This window comes from Scleropages formosus, chromosome 21, assembly GCF_900964775.1.
Source record: "Scleropages formosus chromosome 21, fSclFor1.1, whole genome shotgun sequence".
NCBI classification, from domain to species: Eukaryota; Metazoa; Chordata; class Actinopteri; order Osteoglossiformes; family Osteoglossidae; genus Scleropages; species Scleropages formosus.
The window spans coordinates 10,523,482-10,546,926 of NC_041826.1; the positions used below are offsets into that span (position 1 = coordinate 10,523,482).

A 23,445-nucleotide genomic window follows, 5' to 3' on the forward strand; every position below is an offset into this window, starting at 1 on the left:
TAAGAGTTAAGGTGTGATAGGAGATGGCGAGAATTAGGAACCGGAGATTCTCAGAAACTGGTAAAATGTAGGAGATGGGAAACAGTACAAACTGGAGATACAGCAGGTGATGGAAAGAGTTATAAATGTGAGTTTTTGGTCAGAAGATGTAGATGCTTTTGAGGCTATACATGTTGTGTGAGCCCATTTTCATCGTGAAGGTGTCCCGCGTCAAGTACATGTCACGATAAAGCATTCTGCATACTTCAAGTGACTGGTCAATAAGGAAATCAGCAAATCAATCAGCTGCACTTGTTGTGCAGCAATCTGACTAGAAGATCATTAAAGAGCACTCGGCAGGATCATTTCTCCTGAGCTATTAAATCAGATGGAAAAAATCCTTTGCAGTGAGAGTTAAAATTGTAAATATACTGTATTTATTTTCTTGGCAAATTTACATTGGTTCATTTATCCGAAGCTTTTCTCTAAAATAACTTACAGCGTTGAGCTACTCACAATTATTTACCCATTCATACGGCTGGGCGATTTTACTGAAGCAACTTAGGGTAAGTACCTTGCTTAAGGGTACTACAGCTGGAGGTGGGATTCAAACCTGCAAACTTTGGCTCCACAGTCAACAATGCTAACCACTACACTACCAGCTGCCCCTAATACCCAAATGACAAACACCCAAACTGTAAGTGAAGATGAGGAAAACACTGACACAACGAGAATGACTCATGATCTCGCCACTTACACGGGTTCCAGTGTCTCCCCCTCTGCCACCCTGGTCCCGTTCAAAGCCAACACACCCACCTGACACAGTGCCTTGACCGTTGACAGCCGCGCTGTAGACATCAATGTTTCCGCTCCCCGTCTCTCTCTGTCCCTCATACTTCTTGCCGTCAGCACATTCATTACATATTTTAGTGTGGAAGTCAGCAAATGCCACACTAGTGCTGATGAAGAGAACTTCGCACCTCTTTCTCCACCGGAGAGCGATCGCAGTTCAGAGATTAATGTCAGCACCAAGTCATTAAAGTGGAAGTACATCGAAGCGTTCTTCTTTTCTCCAGATAGACATTAGGGGAAAGTCGTATATTCATAATGTATGTGTGTAATTTTGTGAGGAGATTATGATAGACTGGTATAATTTTTCCTGCTCCTCTCTGTAGATACATTCTATACAACAGTGGATTATGTAATACATGGTGGTAATAGGCAGATCTCCCGATTTTTCTTTCTCAATGATGTCGTATTGTATGATGAAAGATTAAGACGGTCACTATGGAAATCCTGGTTGCCTTGGAAACAGGCTCCTCTAGAGGCCCCAGCAGCTGTTGCTATGGAGTAGCCATGGCAACGAGTGGTTGGGGAGAGGGATGTGGTGAGAGGGGAAACGGATTGCACCCAGGCAAAATTATTGTGTGGATGTCTCAGAGAATTGTTTTTTAATTGCAAAGATCTTGTGGGTCAGCTGTGCATGTGCGGGCCGTGACGCAAATGTGCCGTGTCTGAAAACAGGAGGTGTACGAATATAGCTCAAACCCATCTCTCCACGGCAGTAGGGCTTACTGGAGAGCGCATTGCACGGGAATGTAGTGTGCCAGCCCCCAGGGTATGGGGGGACACGCTCTCTGTAGCCAGACTGCATGTGAGATCACTGAAGGTCGCCGCTGGTGTTTCACATTGCTGCTGCTGTTAGCCTCATAAGCGTTCCGTGGACACAGAGTCTCTTTCCTCTCAATTAAAAAGCCTTTTTCGATGGCTGGGGGCGGGGACAACGAGGAGCGGACAGAATGATAGGAAAGCACCTGGTGTCATCCTCGGAGACGTCCACAATGGACATCTCCAGCCTGCCACTGCAGAGACAGGAGTATATAAAACATGTTAATGTGTTTGCAGGAGAAGCCGTGCGTCCCGGTTTGTTGTATAACTTCCCACTGGTGGGCTGTGCTCCCTGCAGCCTGTGCTCAGGGGTGCATCTTTGTAGAGTGAGTTCCCATCACAGGCTGTGTTCAGTTTGCCACATCCTGCAGCGTAACCCCAGAGTGGGCCGCGCACACTGCATGTGTAATATGTAGTGATGTGTCCCACCTTTGGTTGCACTTGTTGTCTGCTGTTTGCTGGGGGCCTAAAGTGTCCACTTTATCCGCTTTATTCGTGTTCATCAATAATTACGAGGGGTTATCGTGACTTTTACATTCCGTCGTTTAGAATCTTTTTCAGTCCAAATAAACTACCAGAAGTGAGAAAATTAGTGCTCCTCGGTGACTTTTACTTTTTATACATATTTTCGCTCGCTTTAAATTTATCCTATACGTCGGCAAGTGTTCCTCAGGGCTCCGTGCTGGGTTCCTTGCACCTCTCTGTCTGTAACAACTCCTTTGACTCTCTCATTGCATCTAAACGTAACTTTATAAATACAGTAGTCCCCCCTTACTCACGGGTTGACATTCCGCGGTTTCAGTTACCCGCGGTCAACCGCTGTCTGACAATATTAAATGGAAAATTCCAGAAATAAACAATTCATAAGTTTTAAACTGAGCGCTGTTCTGAGTAGTGTGATGAAATCTCGCGCCGTCCCATCCGGGATGTGAATCATCCCTTTGTCCAGCGTATCCACACTGTATATGCGACCTGCCCGTTAGTCACTCGGTAACGTCTCGGTTATCAGATTGACTGTCACGGTGTCGCAGTGCTTGTGTTTTTTTAATATAAAAGAAACTTTATTTAAAAAATCTATGCTTATGAGGACCTGGGCATTGGTCCTTAGTTTTTCTTTTTCTTCTGTATAGGAAAAAAACATAGTGTGTACTTTATGGGGTTCCATACTATCCGTGGTTTCAGGCATCCCTGGGGGTCTTGGAACATATTTCCCATGGGTAAGGGGGGACTGCTGTACTTATGTACTTTACAGTGTACTGTTTTTTTTTTTCAAATTTATTGTAGATGATTTTTCCAGCTGTGTATTTGTGGGGGATTAATTTCCATGTCTTTAACACCACCCATGTTTGTATATCACATGCAAAGAGAGCTTGCGTTACCTGTGCTGTAACAAAAGCACTCTACTATGTCTTTTACCCTCATATGTGTCACCACCGTCAGCGTGCTCACTACAATTTGCTTGCGGTCTGAGGCCAAAAGATCCCCACCAAGGAGGTCGCTGGGGTAAGGAGGGAATACAACGCAGATGCAATCGACTCGGTGCTCTGAAGCAAATAAAGTTTATTGAGCAGTAAATCCTGCAGCAAACCTGCTCCTCTGTTTTATTGTGAAAGTCAAACTCAGATCAGTTTGTGCAATTAGAAAAAAATTCAATCCTGCTCGGTTGACTTTTTGTTCTTATCTTGAGAAGAAGCTCTCTCACACACACACACACACACACACTGACTGAAACCGCTCGTCCCAAGTGGGGTCGCGGTGAACCGGAGCCTAACCCGGCAACACAGGGCGCGAGGCCTGGATGGGGCGCCAGTCCGTCGCAAGGCACCACAAGCAGGACCCGAACCCCAGACCGAGCAGAGAGCAGGCACAGGCCAAACCTGCTGCGCCGCCGCACGCCCCCGAGAAGAAGCTGTGCCGAGAATTAAGATGTTTGCAGTGTGTGTATTGGCACCCTTGAAATTCTCAAATATCTGTTGCTTCAACATGTCAGTGTAGAAAGTGCTGTACATCTGCTGTCTTAATAACGGCCAGGTTGGTGCTGCCGATTTCAAACATTGGTCATTAAACCAGCAGGTGGCGTAATGTTTAAGGAACTAAACTTTGTAATGAAAAGGTTGTAAGTCTGAAACCCTGGAGGGGGTTTGAGAAAATAGGAAAAAGGGATTAAATGCGAATCGCTTTGCTGAAGTATATCCAGCTGTGTAAATGAACACAAATGGAGGCTGTTTCACTGCAGGAATGCGAGTGGCAGCATTCGCCTGTGTCAGTTAGCTCACTTTCTGTTTCACTGCTCCAGCGGCACGGGGAGGGCGAGGGGAAGAGTGCCGCCACAAGGTTTCCCTGCCGTCTGTAGGCCTGCCCGGCACAGCACGGCCGTTTTGCCGCAGGTTTATTGAAGCGAAAGGTCAGCAGCGCTGTTGGCTCAGTTTTGGGGATGAAGTTGAAGAGCATGGAGTCCTTTTGAGAACAGCCATTAATCAATAAATGTTAGTCACTCAGTCGTAGTTTGCAGAGCTGCGCTTAGATCTTCCTGTTGAGCATCTCACAGGACTGTCGTGTTTTATTCTCTCATGTTTTTTTTTTTTTTTTTTTTTTTTTTTTTTTTATTTATCTCATCACGGGCGGGTTGTGTGGACCAGTATGATCCTGACAGCTGAGCTCAGTTTCATTGTGTCTTCTGCGGTTCTGCTCTTTGGTGCTATTTACAGTATATGCACTTTTATGCACTTTTGTGCACTTTTATGCACCTTACTGTTGTGCTCGTGCAGCGTAAATGCTAGTGCGCTGTGTCTGTCCGAGCGCTGTTTTCCTTTCTGAAGCTCTGCTCATGGTTGTTGAAAAGGCTGCGGCGCTTTAAAGAGCACCGGTTCTCCACTTGCTTAGTCACGCTGTGCTGCCATGGCGAGAGATCAGCTGTCGGGCTGTCAGGTCGCTGTCGGTGGGTGTGTGGGGGTGTGCTTTTCGCTGCCCGATGGCCACGTCCCTGTAACAGCACGGCCTTCCGGCAGGAGGGGCTGCCATACTCTCACAGGGCTCATCTGCGCACTTCTCCACGGCAGGTGCAGGTATCTCTGAGAATTCGACCTCGTCTCCTCTTTTCCCTCTTTTCTACTCACGGGTTCTGCTTTCTGTTTCATGTGCTCTCTCTCCCTCTCTCTGTAGGCCAACTCCCCTCCCGTGGTTGTAAACACTGACACGCTGGACGGCTCGCCTTACGTAAGGATTATGTTAATGGGCTGTCTGTCCGTGCAGTTTCCCCGTTGACCGCCTTCTGTGTTTCTGTCTGTTCTGTTGCCCCATGTCACGCCCCTCCCAGGTCTCCGTCCTTCTCTGCGTTTTCTCACCAACCCCCTCCGCTCCAGGCTCTCTCCCTGTCGCGCTGCACCGTCCTCTTCAACGTCCCACCCACACCAACTATCCTCTCCTCTCCCCAACGGCACCATATCTTTCCTCTCCCCCCCTTCACTCCATCTCTGTTTCACTCTTTTTCACTCTTCCTTCTCAACCCCCCAGCAGTTGCCCATCTGCAGTGCCATCTCTCCCCTTTTTTCTCCCCCCACCCCCATGCCACACCCCCCTGCCAGCAGCAATGTGTCCCTGATTGATCTGCACACGTGCACGTTGTCCTGTCCTTTATACACAGAAATTCTTAGAGATCCCTCTATTATACACTTTTTGGTAAAGGGGGAAACATCCCTCTTACATTTAGTGTGCAGTTATAATAATGCTGCAATCTAAATCCACACCTTGGTTGTTAATTCTGTATTCTCATGTCAATAACCAACACTGATAGTTCAGCACCTCCCCACACACTGATTCACTGTATGTTCCAGAAAAAACACCCCTCCACACTGGTTTTTTAGTGTCTTCAAATCTTCCCACCCCCATTTGCCTCCGTTGTTCTCTCTAACTCTGTTTCCAGTGAATTATAGTATGACACTTCAGGATCTGCTGCCCCCCGTTGGGTTTAAATTGGGGAAGCATTTAAAAGGGAAATGAGACCGAGGCAGCGTGTTTTGAATGACCCCAGAGTGTGGTTAAAGGTGCCTTCTTGTTTACCGCACCTCTTGTGCTCTTTCCGTTTTCGAGCTGAAAGCTGCATCATTCTTTCCCCCGTGCCTCTCTTTGTTTTTTGCAGGTGAACGGGACTGACGGGGAGGTTGAGTACGAGGAGATCACGCTCGAAAGGGTGAGGCTGCATGGCATCGCACAGCAGAAGCCATTAAACGCCACCTTGAACTCGCAGTGTGTCGGAGCGTGTCGGAATGTGTCGCGGCGCATGGGTTCCGGTCCATTAGCACTTGTTATTCACACAAAGTCATCTCGAAGACCATGCTGAGGTTAAAACTGAGTCGTGTTTTTATTTCATTTTTTATTTTCGGGTGATCTGGGCAACAGGGGTCACCCCAGGTAAGCAAGGATTCCTGGACACACATGTGGACCCTCTCAGGGGGCGTGTTTTAGTTCTTTAACACTCTGGGCTCCTGGCACCCTCATTTCAGCTGCCGCCACACCTTTGTCATTTCACTACATTCCAGCAGTAGGTAAAACCCTAGAGCTAACAGGTGATGCAGTTAATGATGCTACAAATGAGCCTCGCTGTTGTGCCAATCAGCGCATTTGTCATGTTGACGTCCTTTGTGTTGAGCTACGGCACTGTTTTCTGCAGCTGGAATTTAGTCCGATCCAAACATCCAGGGCGCTTAGTCACTGAATATGTGCTCGCGTGGATGCATGTGTGTTTGTTTCCAGGGGAACTCAGGCCTGGGCTTCAGCATTGCAGGTGGAACAGACAACCCCCACGTTGGGGACGATCCCAGCATCTTCATCACCAAAATCATCCCCGGAGGTGCGGCCGCCCAGGATGGCAGGCTGAGGTACGGCCCAAGCTACATCCCCCTCATCAGCCCTCCCTGCAAGGATACACCCCCACATCATTCCTGTTCCTCATAAACTGCTTTTTCATTGCAGCCCTAAGGCAGCAGATATTGCAGATGACAGGGTTCAGACCCTGGAGGGGGGACTCTTATATCCTTAATTGCTTCAATCCAAATGTATAAAATTGTGAACTGTCAAAATTTGCTTTAGATATAGGCAAAACAGGGAAGGCAGAAAGATCTCGAACCATACCCAGACTCCATCGTCTCCCCAGGGTGTATTTGAAGTGTTTAAGTCCAGTTATCTTGTATCAAGGAGTGCCGAAGGGCCGATCAGATTAGTCTCTGGCGTGAGGTTAAATGCCTGTTTTTTCTAGAGGAGCCGCTAATGTAGCTTTTCTCTAACTCGGTGAGCTACTTGTTTTCACACATTCCGGTTGGTGCTCAAATCGGGCCCCAGGGGAGCGGACAGGCTTTTGGGTGTGTAACGGGAGCCGATGCCGGCGTTTTCACAGCACTATAAGCAGGATGATGGAAGTGCGTGTGTGTTCTTGAATTCTGTATCTTATAGAGTTAAGAGCACAAAGATGCTTTCCTCAGGTGACCTTTTTTTATGCAGCTCAGTCTTTTTCCTTCCAAAGACATCTCCCATCTCTCAAAGGTACAACAGCAGTCCCCCTCATGCTATCTGGGACCTCACACCCCCTCTTGTCATGAGGCTCTTGCCTGCTTCTGTGAGGTTGGCCGGTCTCCCCCCCACCGCTGCACTGCTCCATATCCACTGACTGCATTAGCACTGACAGAAGCTTTCAAAAGGCAAACAATTACAAAGCGGGAGACAGAGAGAGAGGGACGGGCGGCGGCTGCTGGGGGGGCGGGGGGGGGCGAATAAACATCCAGGCTAAATATAGTGGCGTGCCGTCAAATCCGCTCTTCCAAACCCCACCACCACCTCCACCGCCCAGCCTGCAGGCGAGCCGCCAGGAACCGGGTTGTTTCCTCCTCTCCAAGCTTTACATTTACAGGGAACTTGAGGGTGACATTTAAAGGCCGTATGTGGATCCCTTGAAATATTTAGCGTCTTCCCAGAGCTTATGAATATAATAAAGCTCAGGTCCCCGGGTCAAGGTAGGCTCAGGGCAGGCTCTCTATAGGTCGGCACAGTTAGTCATCCAGCAAAAGCCTTGCTCTCAGAACCAAAGTACTTTTTAAAGGGGCCACACTCCCTTTTATATTTATCTATTTTTTTTTTGTTTTTCTTCAAAGTGACTTAGAATGTTGCAATGCTACTTAGTAATTATTTGCCCATGACTGAACCTGGGTCCTGGGACCACTGTGTTTCTTTTGAGGCCTTTTACTCCACCTTTTAATCCATTCATTTTACGCGATGGTTCTGTGATGCATATCTGAAGACTGCCTGCATGCCAATGATCGAGGTCACTCTCCTGAGTTTTGAGAATCATAAAGATCTCACGTTATTGTTATCGGGAAGACTGTCTCCGGCTGTGTTTTAATAAACTTCTGCGTTTAATGGGTGGGAGGTCCTTCCACTGGGATTTAATTGTGGTCCATGCTTTATACCTATTTCATGCATAGACTCAGCAATTTTGGCTGTGCTCCAGCCCCCAGATTAAATAATTTCTTTTACTGTGCTTACTTGACATCGCTGGCAGTAATTAATGAGAATACCTTTCTGTGTCAGTTTGCCAGCGTGTCTCTTCTCCCGGTGGGTTTTACCCTCATGCCTCATATTATACCAAAGAAGGTTTCAAGTCTTCTTTTGTCTTATATTCAGTGTACATGCTTTGCTCCACTATCATGTAAGACCCAACACTGCTACTAGGTGGCAGTAGGTTAAAGAACACAAGGCAAGATCCACAGGCTCTGAGTTTGAATGGCAGGAAAACTCGATGTTGTACCATGTAAAAAGATGTATGGAGTGCAAATGTGAGAAGAAAAAGTTGAAGTTCCAAACTCTGGTTATGGCCCAAGAGACTATCAACATATCTGCTCCCTGATACCTGCAAGATCTCATCACTCCCTATGCCCTAGCCAGACTGCTATGCTCCTCCACCTCTGGCCACTTGGTGGTTCCACACACAAGAGGTTCAAGATCAAAAGTACCTAGGTTCTTGGTTTCGGCCCTGACGTGATGAAATGTTCTCCCTCTCTCACTCAGAACTGCTTAATCCCTTTCAACATTCATGAGTGCTCTCAAAGTGAATCTCTTGTGGGACGAAATTTCTTTCCCGATAACCTGTCTGTTCCGATATCTGACATCATTCTGTCTGTCACAGTTTGTATTTCCTGTCAGACTCAATCTTTCTGCACCTACTCCCGAAATGTGCAGCGGCAAAACTGTGGTGTTGGACTAATTGATTGCATTTTCACAATCACATGTGCGTCTTTGTGATTCTTTGTCCATTGGTGAAAGTCACTTTTGTTTACTCCAGGTTGGAGAAAAGCATCTGATAAGTGAATAAATGTAAAACGACAAATGACAGTGAACACGCCCAGAGTGCGAACCTGATGAAAAGTCCTCGCCCATTAAGATGAGATCATACCCTGTATGGAGTAGTGACATTCAGCTTGTTTGTTGTTCTCACCCATTAACTAAGGTGTTGGGTTTTCCGGGTGCCGGTGTAGCATTTGCCTTCCAGCATGTTCATGTACAAATGCACAACACATAGTGAGTCATTCCACAAGCAGAACTGCGTGTGTCAGTTTCTTAGCCCACCTCAAGTGTAAGAGTGCTTTCCCAAGAGAGCCCAAAGTGTCTCTAGGTGTCTGCGAATGGACATAGAGCTAAGAACCTGGAGCCTGAGGTTTCTTGCACAAACGGCGTAATAATGGGTACAATTAAGTGATTGATGGTTCGAGCGAAATGGTTCTGCAGCCAGACCCAAGTCCTGGCACAGGCCCTGGGTGCTGTCCATCTTGACTGATTATCTTGCTGTCACATCCTTTGTTATGCTGTTGTAGCACTAACATGAAAGAGAGCACTGGGGTGGACACATAGTGGTGTTTTGCCAGAAGGAGTTGTCACCTCACAGCATTTGCTGTCATGGGTTCATTAAACCATACAGCAAAATTCCCTCTAAAAGTATAATGTATACCTGTTGTTCTTTTCATCAAATGCAAAAAAATCAGATCCATAAATAAAAATAGAGCAGGTAGTTCACCAGAGCAACGTTGTTGTCATAAATCAGGGTGATGCATCAAACCAGCATTTGGAAAACAACCAGATAAAGCAAAGCAGTAACTCCCACGCAGCCTACGCACTGGGAACCGCAGCCACTTGGCACTGAGATGCCCATAAACGGGCTCTTCAGAGAAAGTCATCTTAAAGCAGCAGGAGCTCTTCATTTCCTGCCTGCTGGAATGAGCACTGGGCTTTATAGAAGAATAGCATGATGGGAGAAAAGAGAAAAAGTGCGAGATGCAAGAGCGACGGCGCCAGAGCTTAACCCAAAAGGGATGACCGTGAATCGGAACAGACCATGTTGAACAATGACACTTACTCTGCATTATTTTCATGCCTTGTGCGCCCCCACCCCAGTGTGAATGACAGCATCCTGTTTGTGAACGACGTGGACGTGCGGGAGGTGACGCACAGCCAAGCCGTGGAGGCCCTGAAGGAGGCCGGTGCCATCGTCAGGCTGTATGTGATGCGTCGCAAACCGGCAGCTGAGAAAGTCACCGAGATCAAGCTCATTAAGGGACCCAAAGGTAAGACAGTGACGGAGGAAACATGGTGAGAAAGGGCAGTGCTATATCTTGAGCTGTATGGTTGCAGGTTCAAATCCCAGGAATTGTTAGCAGAATGGGGGTGTGGTGGCGCAGTGGGTTGAACCACAGTCCTGCTCTCCAGTGGGTCTGGGGTTCGAGTCCCGCTTGGGGTGCCTTGCGACGGACTGGCGTCCCGTCCTGGGTGTGTCCCCTCCCCCTCCAGCCTTACTCCCTGAGTTGCCAGGTGAGGCTCCGGTTCCCTGCGACCCCCATTGGGACAAGCGGTTCAGAAAGTGTGTGTGTGTTAGCAGAATGATTTGCTTAAGTAAAAGCTTCTATAAGTAATTAAAAATGTTACAGACGGGGTAGTTGGTAGTATAGTGGTTAGCATGGATGCCTTTGGGCACAAAGGTCATAGGTTTGAATCCCACCTCATGCTATAGTACCCTTGAGCAAGGTACTTATCCTAAATTGCTCTAGTAAGAATTACCCTGCTGTATAAATGCTTAAATATTTGTAGGTTCTTTAACTTTGCAAGTTGCTTTGGAGAAAAGCATCAGCTAAATGAATAAATGTAAATGTTATGTGCTTCAGAGTGAAGTTGTTGCTGAACAAATGTTTCTTTAGTAAACTATTAAGTTTGCCTAGATGAGTGAGTGTTTTATGGGTAAATGGATTGTGCCCATGTTCAGAATGACACTGATTTAAGCTTTTTTCTTGTCTGCTCTACCCCCACCTGACCCTGCCACTCCCCACCATCATGCTACTGCAGGTTTGGGCTTCAGTATAGCTGGGGGGGTGGGCAACCAGCACATCCCTGGAGACAACAGCATCTACGTCACCAAGATCATTGAAGGGGGGGCTGCACACAAGGATGGACGGCTGCAGATTGGAGACAAGATTCTGGCTGTGAGTTGGCATGAACACACACATACCTAAAGTCATGCATACAAAGCATTAAATGTACACACAACATGTTAGGCTGAGTCACCGCACAGATTGAGCCCCCTGCAACAAGAACAAAATACACATGTCCTGTACAAATACTTGCACACACAACAAACTCTTCACATGACTCTCTCAAACTGACAAAATGGTGAGACACTTTTGCTTTTGTCCTCTGGCAACATTAAAGTGCACTTTTGCGATCATCACACTGATAGTGAAAGAGCAACAGTGTTGCATTATGTAAACAAATTATAAAGGAGTCTAAAGGTTGTGAAATATTGCCATGTGTGTGACACATCCATTCATCCTTTTTCCAAGGCATCAGTGCCACCTTTTGTTTATTTTGTGAACTGCGCCAAAGGGGTTACTTTCAAAATGCTGATGAGCAGCTCCGCAGTGTGGGCACTTCACGGACCTTTAGGGACACAAACCGACTGCTGGTTTATGGAAAAAACACGGCAGACATTATTTTGGTTTGCATTTCATGATAAACATTCTCGTTCAGGCAGTGCAAAAATTACTTGGGGGAATTACAGAGGGATGCGTGTTGTGCGCCACCGTGTTCAGGTGAACAACGTTTGTCTGGAAGACGTGATGCATGAAGATGCGGTGGCGGCGCTGAAGAACACAGCTGAGGTGGTGTACCTGAGGGTGGCCAAGCCCAGCAGTCTGTACCTGACCAACTCCTACAACCCGCCCGACATCACGAGCTGTGAGGGCCTCACTATGTTTATGTGTTTTTGCCTGTGCTTGTGCGTGTTCAGTAAACTGTGTGAGGTAGCATCTTAAACTGCCCTTGCCAAGGATTTCTTGTTTTCCTCTTACGAGACTGTATTTGTTCATAACTTTTCATTGTACACTGGGTTCTCGACTTAGCAACTCAGTAGGAACCAGAAGAAACTTAAAACTGTCTTAAAACATAGATATAACACCACAAATTCTTACCCAGTGCCAGATGTTGTCTGTAAACACATCTAGTGTTCCTCATCTTGGTAATGATTACCAGAAGTAGGAACACTAGGCAGTAGCTGTTAACGTGGAGCTGCTGCCTTTGGACCCAAGTGTCGCAGGTTTGATTCCCATCTTCAGCTGTAATACCCTTGAGCAAGGTACTTACTGTAAAATTACCCAGCTCTATAAATGGGTAAATAACTGTAATTCGGTAAATTGTAAGTAGCTTAACATTGTAAATTGCTTTGAAGAAAAGCCTCAGGTAAATGTAAAACCTACAAGGGTTTCTATTCTGAAATCTCTTGTTGGGGTTTCTGCGTATTCTTCCTCACTGCGTTTTGCTGCCAACTAATGGCCGTAAGTGGAAATGCAAGTAATTTTCCCTAGTCAACAGACGCGTTTTTAGAAAATGGAAAATGGACAACAGACAAAGAAACAAATAAATAAATAAAGACACAAACAGGGAAACGTATATCTTCGGAAATTTGTAACTCAGATATTCGTAACATGAGATTCCGGCGTACTGGGACGTTTCTTTAATCCTCAGTGATAATAACGTCAAAATAAAAGAATGTTTGTGTGTTTTGTTTGCGTGTGTCTAAAAAGACTTATATCTGGTGCGTTTCTGCATTCTCCAAATGATTGCCTCTTGTTCCTGCAGCATATTCCCCACACCTGGACAACGAGGTGGGACACCCAAATTACTTAGGCTCAGAATACCCTCAAGCCCTTACCCCCACGTCTCCTAGCAGGTACTCGCCTGTCATGAAAGGTATGCTGGGAGACGAAGATGTCCCTAGGTGAGGCGATGTCTTAACACTCACTCTTCTCACATTTTTCTTCCTCCCTGACTGCCTCTCTTTCTCTGTGTTGCCATTTCCTCTTTTCTGTGTATTTCCTTCCACATATTTCCTGCAGTTTTGGCCATTTTATGTCATTCTCCTTTGTATTCATCACTGGAATTTTCACTGTCATTAGTCTGCTTTTTTCACTTTATCATTTGTCTTCTTTTTGTCTCATTTTCCAGCCCTGTTTTTCTTTTTTTACATGTTGGTGTCTCCCAACTCATTGACCACACCTTGTTTTTGTCCAATACTAATAACACTATTATAATAATAATAATAACAACAACAATAATAATAGTAATAATAATAATAATAATTCACAGCAAGTACATTTATGCAAAATGACTTACTATTTTACTGTTATACAGCTGGAAGTTTTACTAGAGTACCTAGCTTAAGGGTATACATCAGAGAATCTTGCAGTATTTCATTATGCAGCCCTAAGGTTCCAAGTCTGTGTCCTTAACTGCTATGACTCCTGTTTACTGTTTTTTTTTCCTTTATTCCATAACCTGCTTTCTTAGTCTCCACAACTTTCTTCTTTTTCAGGGATCCCAGGAGGGTGCTGATCCACCGGGGCTCCACGGGACTGGGCTTTAACATAGTGGGTGGTGAGGATGGAGAGGGGATCTTCATCTCCTTCATCTTGGCCGGGGGGCCAGCTGACCTGAGTGGGGAGCTCCGTAAGGGAGACCAGATCCTGAGTGTGAGCACCGCAGTGACCCTAATGTTTCTTTGTCCCCCGTATTTCTCCGCCTGTGGATCACCAATACTCTCAAACACTACGCAGGAGTTGTGAACACTGGGGAAGGGGACGTGCTGAAAATAAAGAGAAGAAAACACAGGGGGCGGCTGGTGGTGTTGTGGTTGGTGCGGCTGCCTTTGGTCCCCACCTCCAGCTGTAGTGCCCTTGAGCAAGGTGCTTGCCCTGCAATTGCTCCGGTACCTTTGCCCGGCTGTGTGCCCGTGTACCTGGTTGTGACCCCGCAATAGACTGGCATCCTGTCCAGGGTCTGCCTGCCCTTCAGGCTTGTGTCCAGCGTCTCCGAGATAGGCTCCGGCTCGCCGTGACCCCACTTGAAAAAAGCGGTTATTGAAATTGGTTGGTTGGAGAAGAAAATGCAGTTAAAAATATATAAATAAACTGGAAAAATGTTTACAGCTTTGAAAATTAATAGCTCAACTGTTTGTAATATGGGGAGCCCACATATAGTGATATAGTAATGACTAAATTCAGGATGAGCAGTAAAATGAACAAATGAAGCAAAAAATACTGATAACTTACAACAGTGATAATTGCTTATGCCATTAACAGCACACCAGTGCTCCTGTGGAATTCTGGGAAAAAATGATGTTCATGCCAAAGCATGTATGAATGTTGTCCTGTTGGGTCTCAGTCAGTTCTGGTCTGGTAGGTTGTATCCATAATTGCAATTTCCTCACAGGTCTGTTGAGTCAAACCTAGATGGTTCAGTGGTATGGCGGTTGGTGATGACCATTTCTTACCGCTTCATCCTGGGCAGTATGGGGGTCTTAGTTATACTAATTAGTGAACTACCCCACCCCCCACCACAGTCCTCTCTCCATTAACTCAGCTTTTCCAATTTTTTTTTCACAGCAATGCTGACTAACCCCTCTGGCCTGTCCCCTCCCCTCAGGTGAATGGCGTAGACCTTCGCAATGCCACGCATGAGCAGGCGGCAGCAGCACTGAAAAACGCCGGGCAGACCGTGACCATCATCGCCCAGTACAAACCTGAGGGTGAGTCTACAGTTTAGTATAGACCACAGTGTGAGCCTATGTTTTAGTGCAGACTACAGGGTAGTTTTACAGTTTACTACAGACGACAGGTTCAGTCTGTGGTTTAGCGTAGACAACAGGGTGAGTATACAGTATGTGTGTGTATGTGTATGTTTCAGAGTACAGTCGGTTCGAAGCAAAGATCCATGACCTCAGAGAGCAGTTGATGAACAGCAGTATGGGCTCTGGAACCACAACCCTGAGGAGCAATCCCAAGAGAGGTTTCTACATCAGGTAGTCAGTCACATCCACTGTCCCGAACCCTTCTGGGTCTCCAGGGGGCGACTGCGAGTCGAGTTTTTCCCAGCCACTCAAGTGCTACGTAAGAAACTCAGTGGCTCTCCCACTTCCCTCTCAGGGCCCTGTTTGACTATGACAAGACGGCCGACTGCGGCTTCCTCAGCCAGGCCGTGGGCTTCCACTTTGGGGAGATCCTGCACGTGCTTGACTGCGGGGACGAGGAGTGGTGGCAGGCACGGCGGGTCGGAGCCCAAGGGGAGGGAGATGAAGTGGGCTTCATTCCCAGCAAGAGGAGGTCAGCCATTATCCAGTTCTCACTCCTATCAGGATGTCAGTCTGTGTTAGTGTGCGTCAGTGTGTATCAGTTTGTTTCGGTGTGTGTCAGTTTGTGACAGTACTTCATGGGACCTAAGGTGGTAAGTGTAATCTGAAGGGAACTGACACACACGCCCTTTTGCCTAGTCACACTGATCCATTGTGGACTCACCATATTCCATTTGTGTGTGTGTTGTCTCAGAAAGATCTGTGTATGACAGATTGAGAGAAATATTGACTGGTATTCAGTTCAGACCAGCAGGGGGGTGTAACAGGTAGAACTGCTGCCTTGCACTCAAAGGACCCAGGTTCAAATCACAGCTCGTGCTGTAGTACCTTTGAGCGAGAGACTAACCCTGAATTAACAGAGTAAAAATTAAAAATTACCCTGCTGTGGAAATGGGTAAATCAGTGGAAGTAGCTTTAGAGAACACGCGCGCACACTGTCCGAAACCACTAGTCCCAAGTGGGGTAGCAGCGAGCCGGAGCCTAGCCCGTCAGCACAGGGCGTGGGGCGCATCCCCAGATGGGAAAGCCAGTCCGTCACAAGGCACCCCAAGCAGGACTCGAACCCCGGACTCGAACCCCAGACCCACCAGGGACCAGGCCCCGGCCAAACCCGCTGTGCCGCCGTGCCTCCCCTCACTTTAGAGAACAGGGTCAGATAAATGAATAAATGTAACTGTATCAGTCTTTTCCAGCCTGTGTCCATCTGTCTGTCTACAGTGGACTTTGTCTCCCTTTCAGTCTGACTGTCTCAATTCTTTACTGTCGCCTCTTCTATGTTTTTAGTAACACCAACTTACTATAAAAATGGTCACTAATATTAATGCTTGGCTTGATTATTTGATAACATTCTTAAGTCAATAAACATTTGTCCCTTTCCTTTTCCTGTCTTCTTCCTCCTATGTGTAGGGTCGAGCGGAAGGAGTGGTCTCGGTTGAAGACAAAAGAGAGGGTGAGCACAGACTCTTACGGCCGCCGTGGTACGAGCTGCAGTGAAAACTGCCTACGTGGGTTTCATCTGCAGATCTGCGCCATCAAAGCGTGAAGAGCAACTTTGAAATTTTAATAAGACGTTCTGACAGCCTGTAAGCGCTGAGTGAAGGCTGATTCCTCCTCGGCCCGTTTCCACCTCATTAGCATGCGTCCCGGTGTGTCGGGAACACATTTCGCATTGATGAACTTCTTACAGTACACCTCCCCCGCTAATTAAAGCAAGAGCAAAGCGGGAAACTCTTATTTGCTTTTTTCACTGCCTCTGGGTTTGTTTTCTTTATGGTGGCTAACTGAAGGTATGGCTGTGAATGACTCTTGCTCCCCCCCCATCCATCATCCCCATCCCTCTCTTTATCCCGCTGACTCAGGACCGCAGTCGAGACAGCCTAGGATCACAAGGTAAAGTCCCGCAAGCGAGACCTGTTTGCATATGCAGCATGAAGTCCAGTGTTTAGGGCTGTTGCTGGTTTGAATACCACTTTTTCTGTAGTCCCCTTGGAATTAGTACTTACCCTGAGTTGATACAGTCAGAAAATTCCCTTTGTAAAGGGGTAAAAATCATTGTAAAGTTGATTGTCTAATTTTGTGTGTCACTTTGGATAAAGGCAGCAGTTAAAGGCTCATAATAATAATAATAATAATAATAATAATAATAATAATAATAATAATGATGATGATAATAATATGCACCTTGAGCCAGAAAGGCCCAATTCACATAGTATCTTTGTTCCAGGGAGAGAAGATAAAGTGCAAAGCTACGAGACGGTCACACAGGTGGAAGGTGAGACCCCTTTCAGGCGAAGGTGAACATGGTTAAAAATAAGGAACTGTTTAAGGGTTCGCAAGATATTTTTAGAAATCCTCTGTTGTTTTCTTCTGACTTTGAGCAGAAAGAGTTCCTTGGCAGGACTGAACAGAGTGAGCACTCACGGTCCTGTTAGAGACCAGTACGGTCCATTCGCTCAGGCTCCATCAGTGAGGTCACACAGAGACACATTACACTCCGATGTAAACAAGGTGTCATGTAAAGTGAAGCCTGATGCGGAGGGTTGATGGTGGACACAGGACAGATTTCTGCGCTGATCAAAGCTCCAGTGGTGTATGAGGTTGATGCCCTGTTGGTGCTGTCATTTGACCCCCCTCACCCATCTCGCCCTAGTTCATTATGCTCGTCCAATCATCATCCTGGGCCCGGTGAAGGACAGGGTGAATGACGACCTGCTCTCCGAGTTCCCCGACAAATTTGGATCCTGTGTTCCACGTAAGTGTGTGCACCGCTATGGAGGTGCTGGAATGGCCGCAGTTCGAACCCTGGCATCCTTGTTTGTGGTTATTCGCACTCTTTGGCAGCTCATACTGTGTGAAGTCATATCCCTACTGGGGTTTCACACTTTTGTCTACCTGCTGTGGAAGTGGGTCATTCAGAGGGCACACGAGCCCATGATAATGCACTCATGATCCAGTGGGGGCACAGCGGTTAAGGTCAGGGAAAACGATCTTGAGGGGTTCGACTGCAGCGTGCTTTGTCCTCTTCGTGCCCTCGGGTGCTGAACTTGAAACACCCTGGTGAGATGTACTTACTCACGGACCATGCTGACCCCTACCCTCTGCTCGCCCCTAGACACAACGAGACCCAAGCGTGACTACGAGGTGGACGGGCGCGACTACCACTTTGTGTCGTCACGCGAGCAGATGGAGAAGGACATCCAGAGCCACCGCTTCATCGAGGCGGGACAGTACAACAGCCACCTTTATGGGACCAGTGTCCAGAGCGTGCGGGAGGTGGCTGAGCAGGTGGGCTAAAGGGTTTAGGGTGGCGCCAGGGGGAGGGTGGGTCTGAAAGACTTGATTTCAGTAGCTGTGTCATGCAATCGTGCTCCAAACTGTATATGTGTGTCGGAGCAGCAGGGGAAGCACTGCATCCTGGATGTGTCAGCCAATGCCGTGCGCAGACTGCAGGCCGCCCAGCTCCATCCGATCGCCATATTCATCCGGCCCAAGTCCCTGGAGAACGTTCTGTAAGCAGAACCGCTCCCCCGCATTATTTAAATGCTCCTTTTGCTCCACTCCCACATATGTTGCACACCTGTTACATAGCATTCTTGCACCATTACACACACCAGTGTCTTCTTTTTGCCCTTACTGCAAACTGTAGATGATCACATTCATCTTGTCATGCTGTTTTGGCAGAGAGCTCAACCCCCGCCTGACCGAGGAGCAAGCACGCAAGGCCATGGACCGAGCAGTCAAACTGGAACAGGAATTTATCGAGTGCTTTTCAGGTAAGGCAGCGCCACCTTGTGGCGTGGTGGACATTCTGCAGTCCCTATATAATCCAGACCTAACTAACACGCAAAGAGCTCTAAATGGTCACAGAAGCACATCCTAATTTCCACTGATTTTGTCATGTACAGTTTTGTGTAATTTACCCGTTTTTATATCTGTACAGCTGCACATTTTTTTCAAATGAAATGAATTGCATTAAATACCTTAAGTTTAAGCTGACAACAGCAGAGTCCCAGCTAAGACTGTGCTCTTTAAGGTCCCATTCAGATGACACTTCATCAACATCCACTGACAATGGAGATTAAACCATTTGCACAACATGTTTTTTATAGGCTTCAGCAAACATTTCTCCCATTAGATCTCAGCACAGCAGATACACCTGCGTTGCTGTTTGCTCCTCAAACTCATTTCTGCACGTGTCCTCGTCCACAGCTATTGTGGAGGGTGACAGCTTCGAGGAGGTCTACCACAAGGTTAAGACTGTGATCGAGGAGCAGTCGGGCCCCTACATCTGGGTGCCCGCTCGGGAGAGACTGTGAGGCTGCCGTGCCGAGCCCAGCCCAGCCCAGCCCAGCCCAGCCCCCCACCTGCTTCCAGAAAGAGAGAGAGAGAGAGAGTCAGAGGGACTGTCTGGCTGCGCAGCTCTTCATTTCCACGTGTTGGGGGCCTGTGTCCGGGCCACAGGGGAGGGGGAGGACCGCACCGCATCCCAGCTCCGGCTGTTGAGTTCTCGCACCATCCACGTGCAACCCCCATCTTTACTATGCTGGAATGTCCCCCAGTCAGTGTGGCTGTCTTGGAGCAGGGAATTGTAGGGGTTCATAGTGTTTGCGGTCCTGGGGTGGCTGGTGGGGCAGGTCACTGTGGCGTGCGGTCAGGGGAAATGCCATATCCCTTTCGCTATGGGGAACAGCGGACTCCCAGTGACCCTGAGATGCTCTTCTTAGCTCCACCCGCTCCTCCATCACTCATTTCATCCCGTTCCCCCACCGCAGAGGGAGGGCAAGGGTGAGCGAGTGAACGCAGACACAGGCATCACAGCAGACTGTACACCGCGAACGTAGTCACACCTGAACTGTGAACGATGTCCGTGGATAACACAGTAATATGAATATGTAACAATAATATCCAACGATATCTGCCTTTAAAAAGAACAGAGAGAAAGTCACTCATTTCTCCTTCATTTCCCACAAATGACGTAGGGGGTTGTCTCGTTCGTCTCAGCCCGATTGCGCAAGCTCTCCGAAACACAGCGCGGACTGCAGCGTGAAGCGGGACACACCCCTAGCGAGCAAGTGGAGGGGGAGGAGCCTGCTCTGACCCCTCCCCCTTCCCGCGCCGCGCCGGCCAATCAGAGCGCCGGAAAGGCAGACAGCGGCGAGGGCCGGGCGGGAAAGTGCAAACGATCGTTTCCATTTCCACCCGGACACCGAACGAATGAGCAGAAACGTCGCTGCTCGTTTTTCCAACTGTCATCGTCTTTAGTGAATATCGATTTAGGGTCACGTGAAGGGCTTCGGGTTCTGTGACCACCCGCAAATCTGCGTGTCTGGAGTCGTGTTCATGGAAGAGCTAGCGAACCAGCGTGCGTGTCTCTCTCTTCCTCTCGAAGCCGTGTACTCGCCCCCCTCCCCTCCCCTCCCCTCCCCTCTCAGCGTTCCCGCTGAAGAATGCTACATATAGAGGACAAATTTAGACTACAAGACAAATGTATAAATGAAATTATATCTATATTTTTAACAAAAGGAAATGTTACCGCAGGATTTGGATCCTGTGAGTCGCACCACATTATCGCTGAGTCTGATTTACTTCTGTTTTTCTTGAACCACCGAGTCTCTCTCTGCGCTGGATTTATTTCATTTACATTTTTCTAGTGTTTGTCTTTGCCTTTCCCAAAGGTGACAGATTTGAAACTAAGCTGCAGTAACTTATTCGCAGTGCGCCGCCGAGCTCCAGCATTTATTGCCAATGAATATTAACATTGTATGAATGTTGGGTCCCAGCTTCTTCCAGACGCACCGGACTGTGAAAGTTTCATGAGTGACTAACGACTGTTCCGGTGAAAAAAGGAAGAGAAAAGCGCTGCGAGTCGCGTCCGTTTCTCAGCCCCTGCGAACGGGCCGCCGCTCGGCCTCTCCTGCGCCGGAAGAAGCGGCGCGCGCGCGCATGCTGCAGGTCATTCGCACCTTTACACATCAAAGAAACGCTCTCCGTTCTGCCTGAGGCATTACCCTGTCACCCCCCCCCCCGATTGTGACTCATTCCGTCATCAAGTCGGCCGACATGATGAGCGCTATCCCCGCTGCGTCTCGAGGCGCCTCGCCTTGCGACAGGACCGGTTGCCATGACTACTGGTTCCCCGTCAGTGTCCGCTCGGCGCGTGTCCTGCGCGGCAATGAAAAGTTCGGCGGTTCGACACGAGCCCGGTGAGAGTGAGGAAGGGCGACGGGGTGCCTTAACTACTGAACCCTGGGTACCTTCAGACCCTGCTAATGAGTGTTTGCGTTGGGTGGAGGCTGCAGGGGAGGGGCAAAGGGCCCAGCGGGGATGGCTGGGAGGGGGGGGGCGGCGTGGGAAAGCAGCGGTGTACCGCGGCACCGGGTACAGCAGGGAGTGCCGCAGACGTGGCCTCGTTCGTCTTGTTCATTCGGTCATATTTCAAAAATAGATTTAACATGAAGTGCAACAGAGTGAGGCAGCAGAGTTGCCGTCATTCACTGGAGAATCATGTGTTTGGGGGTCTCGACCTCAGTCACCGCTCGCGTGGAAGGGCCAAGCGATGCTCCGCTCGTCTCATTCATTCATTCATTCATTCCTTCAGATCGGTGTCGGGTTCTCGAAGGTCCGAATTTACGCTGCATTTCATTTATTTTCTCGAGCATTTACTAGAATGTCTCTGATGCTTGAGTGATTCGACCCACGCTCTATGTGTGGAAGTCGCTCTGTGCCGAAATCTGGGGACTTAACGTGACACATAGATGAGAGAAAGGCGACCCCCAGCAGCGAACGAGAACCACGGGAGGAACTGCCTGTGTGTGTGTGTGTGTGTGTGTGTGTGTGTGTGTGAGAGAGAGAGAGAGAGCGCCGACAGCCCCGTTCTACTTTTCAGTCTTACTTTTTTTATTTTTTTATTTATTTATTTATTTATTTGAAATAATTTTGTTCTTTCTTCATCAGTATCATCATATCATATTGCTCATCATACAGTATCTACTAGTTTTTATTATAATAAATTAAACTGACAAGCTACAAGAAATGAAAATGATGCAGATATTTAGAAAGTGTGTTTTGAAATAATTTATTCTGCAAGAAAGGTTTAATGATGATGACAAAATAAATGTTTTATTTCGACGGATCGCTTGTTGTAAATTAGCTAAAAATAATGAAATAAATGATATTTAAAATTATGCATGTGAAAATGTCCTTATTTGAAGTGCGTTTCTGCAGAGATCCTTTTTTCTTGCTCGTTGGGAAAATGAGGTCAACTAGGATGTTGCTGCACAGCACGACCACCAGAGGGCAGTCGCGCGCCGCCCACGCCTCTCGTCTTTAAAGCCCCTTATTTTCTGACTTCCAGCACGAGAATCTACTCACTCTCTTTCATTTCCTCCTTCTCTGCTCTCCCCTTTGCTGATGCGGGGCTTTTTTCCCCTTTGTTCCACGGTGCTGCCCTGTCTCCGTGGCAACGCCCGCAGCAGGACCACCCTCTTCCCCAAAGGAAGTTGTGCCACAAAGGCACTTCCTCTGCGAGCCGTGATTAGGAGGTGCATAGCAGCACAATGAGCACAGCACAGCGTCCCCTGTATGTCTGAGCAGCGCACTGCACCGAGAGGGCAGTCCAGAGTCACCGCAGACCAACCAGAAACACTGCACCGAGGGGGGGGGGGTCCCTGCAGTAAATCAGAGTCACTGCTACACACCAGTGAGAGTCACAGCAGACTTGGGGGGGGGGGGCGGTGGTATTGTGGTGCTGCAGTTCCCGCAGTGGCCATGGGGCTGCACTGCAGTCGGGGGTGTATCGCTGCTGCCTCCTGGGTCTCAACACGAATATGATGACACCAAACAAGGGAAACCCAGGTGAAAATGGGCTTTTTAACCTGGAGGGAAGGTACGGTGCAGCACAACGGGAGGCAGGGCTGTTCCGGGGCCTCGACCGCCTCTCTGTTCCTGCTTCTCCTTCGGCCACGAGCCGCACCTCCGCAACACCGGGACCAGGGTTCGACTCCAACAGGGCTTTTGGGGTCCCTGCTTCCCTGCTTTATGAATAATCAATAAACATAAAGACACTGCGCTGGACTTCACTGCCATATGTGTCCTGAATTTGAAACCAAAACACACACACACACACTCACAGACACGCCTAAACACACTCCTAATGTCTGGCATTTGGTACGCATTCCGAACTTAAGGACTGGGAATTCAATTAGTATCCCCCCCCAGCTCGTCTCTCTCACCCCATCCATTTCCATCTCCCTCACTTGCTTGTTCAGTTTTATGCTGAACAAATTGATGATATGCCCCCCCATACACACACACACACACACACACACACACACGCACGCTTCTCAGGCCCCATCTGGCTCTCGGTCTGCTGTCCAAGTTCAGTTTGAGCTCAGACCTTTCCTGGGCCACACAGGAAGAGCAGCTCCTTCACGGGTCCCCTGGGTTACATGGGGCCCCCTTGTGCCAGTCTGTTGTTGAGTGTGTGTGCAGGTCCTTGCAACGCAGCAGGGCCCGTGAAGGATCCTGAGGGACCAAGGTCCTGTGTGTGTGCTTCAGCCCCTTACACACCCAAAATTCCCCTGTGC

General features: G+C 48.1%; 1 protein-coding gene across 5 annotated transcripts in view; it reads left to right on the forward strand.

The window, feature by feature from the left end:
• Positions 1–21,727, forward strand: part of dlg4a (discs, large homolog 4a (Drosophila)) — a 98,777-nt gene extending 77,050 nt beyond the window's left edge. For all 5 annotated transcript variants that reach the window (XM_029247260.1, XM_029247263.1, XM_029247262.1 and 2 more), the window contains 19 exons: positions 4,810–4,863; positions 5,786–5,836; positions 6,400–6,524; positions 10,084–10,253; positions 11,026–11,162; positions 11,769–11,913; positions 12,814–12,952; positions 13,547–13,703; positions 14,656–14,758; positions 14,917–15,031; positions 15,156–15,332; positions 16,268–16,310; positions 16,720–16,750; positions 17,085–17,132; positions 17,511–17,612; positions 17,973–18,145; positions 18,257–18,369; positions 18,542–18,633; positions 19,070–21,727. In XM_029247260.1, coding sequence (XP_029103093.1) covers positions 4,810–4,863; positions 5,786–5,836; positions 6,400–6,524; positions 10,084–10,253; positions 11,026–11,162; positions 11,769–11,913; positions 12,814–12,952; positions 13,547–13,703; positions 14,656–14,758; positions 14,917–15,031; positions 15,156–15,332; positions 16,268–16,310; positions 16,720–16,750; positions 17,085–17,132; positions 17,511–17,612; positions 17,973–18,145; positions 18,257–18,369; positions 18,542–18,633; positions 19,070–19,176 — 2,082 coding nt within the window. In that variant the 3' untranslated portion in view covers positions 19,177–21,727. The remainder of the gene's footprint in view (positions 1–4,809; positions 4,864–5,785; positions 5,837–6,399; positions 6,525–10,083; positions 10,254–11,025; positions 11,163–11,768; positions 11,914–12,813; positions 12,953–13,546; positions 13,704–14,655; positions 14,759–14,916; positions 15,032–15,155; positions 15,333–16,267; positions 16,311–16,719; positions 16,751–17,084; positions 17,133–17,510; positions 17,613–17,972; positions 18,146–18,256; positions 18,370–18,541; positions 18,634–19,069) is intronic.
• The last annotated feature ends 1,718 nt before the right edge of the window (positions 21,728–23,445 follow it).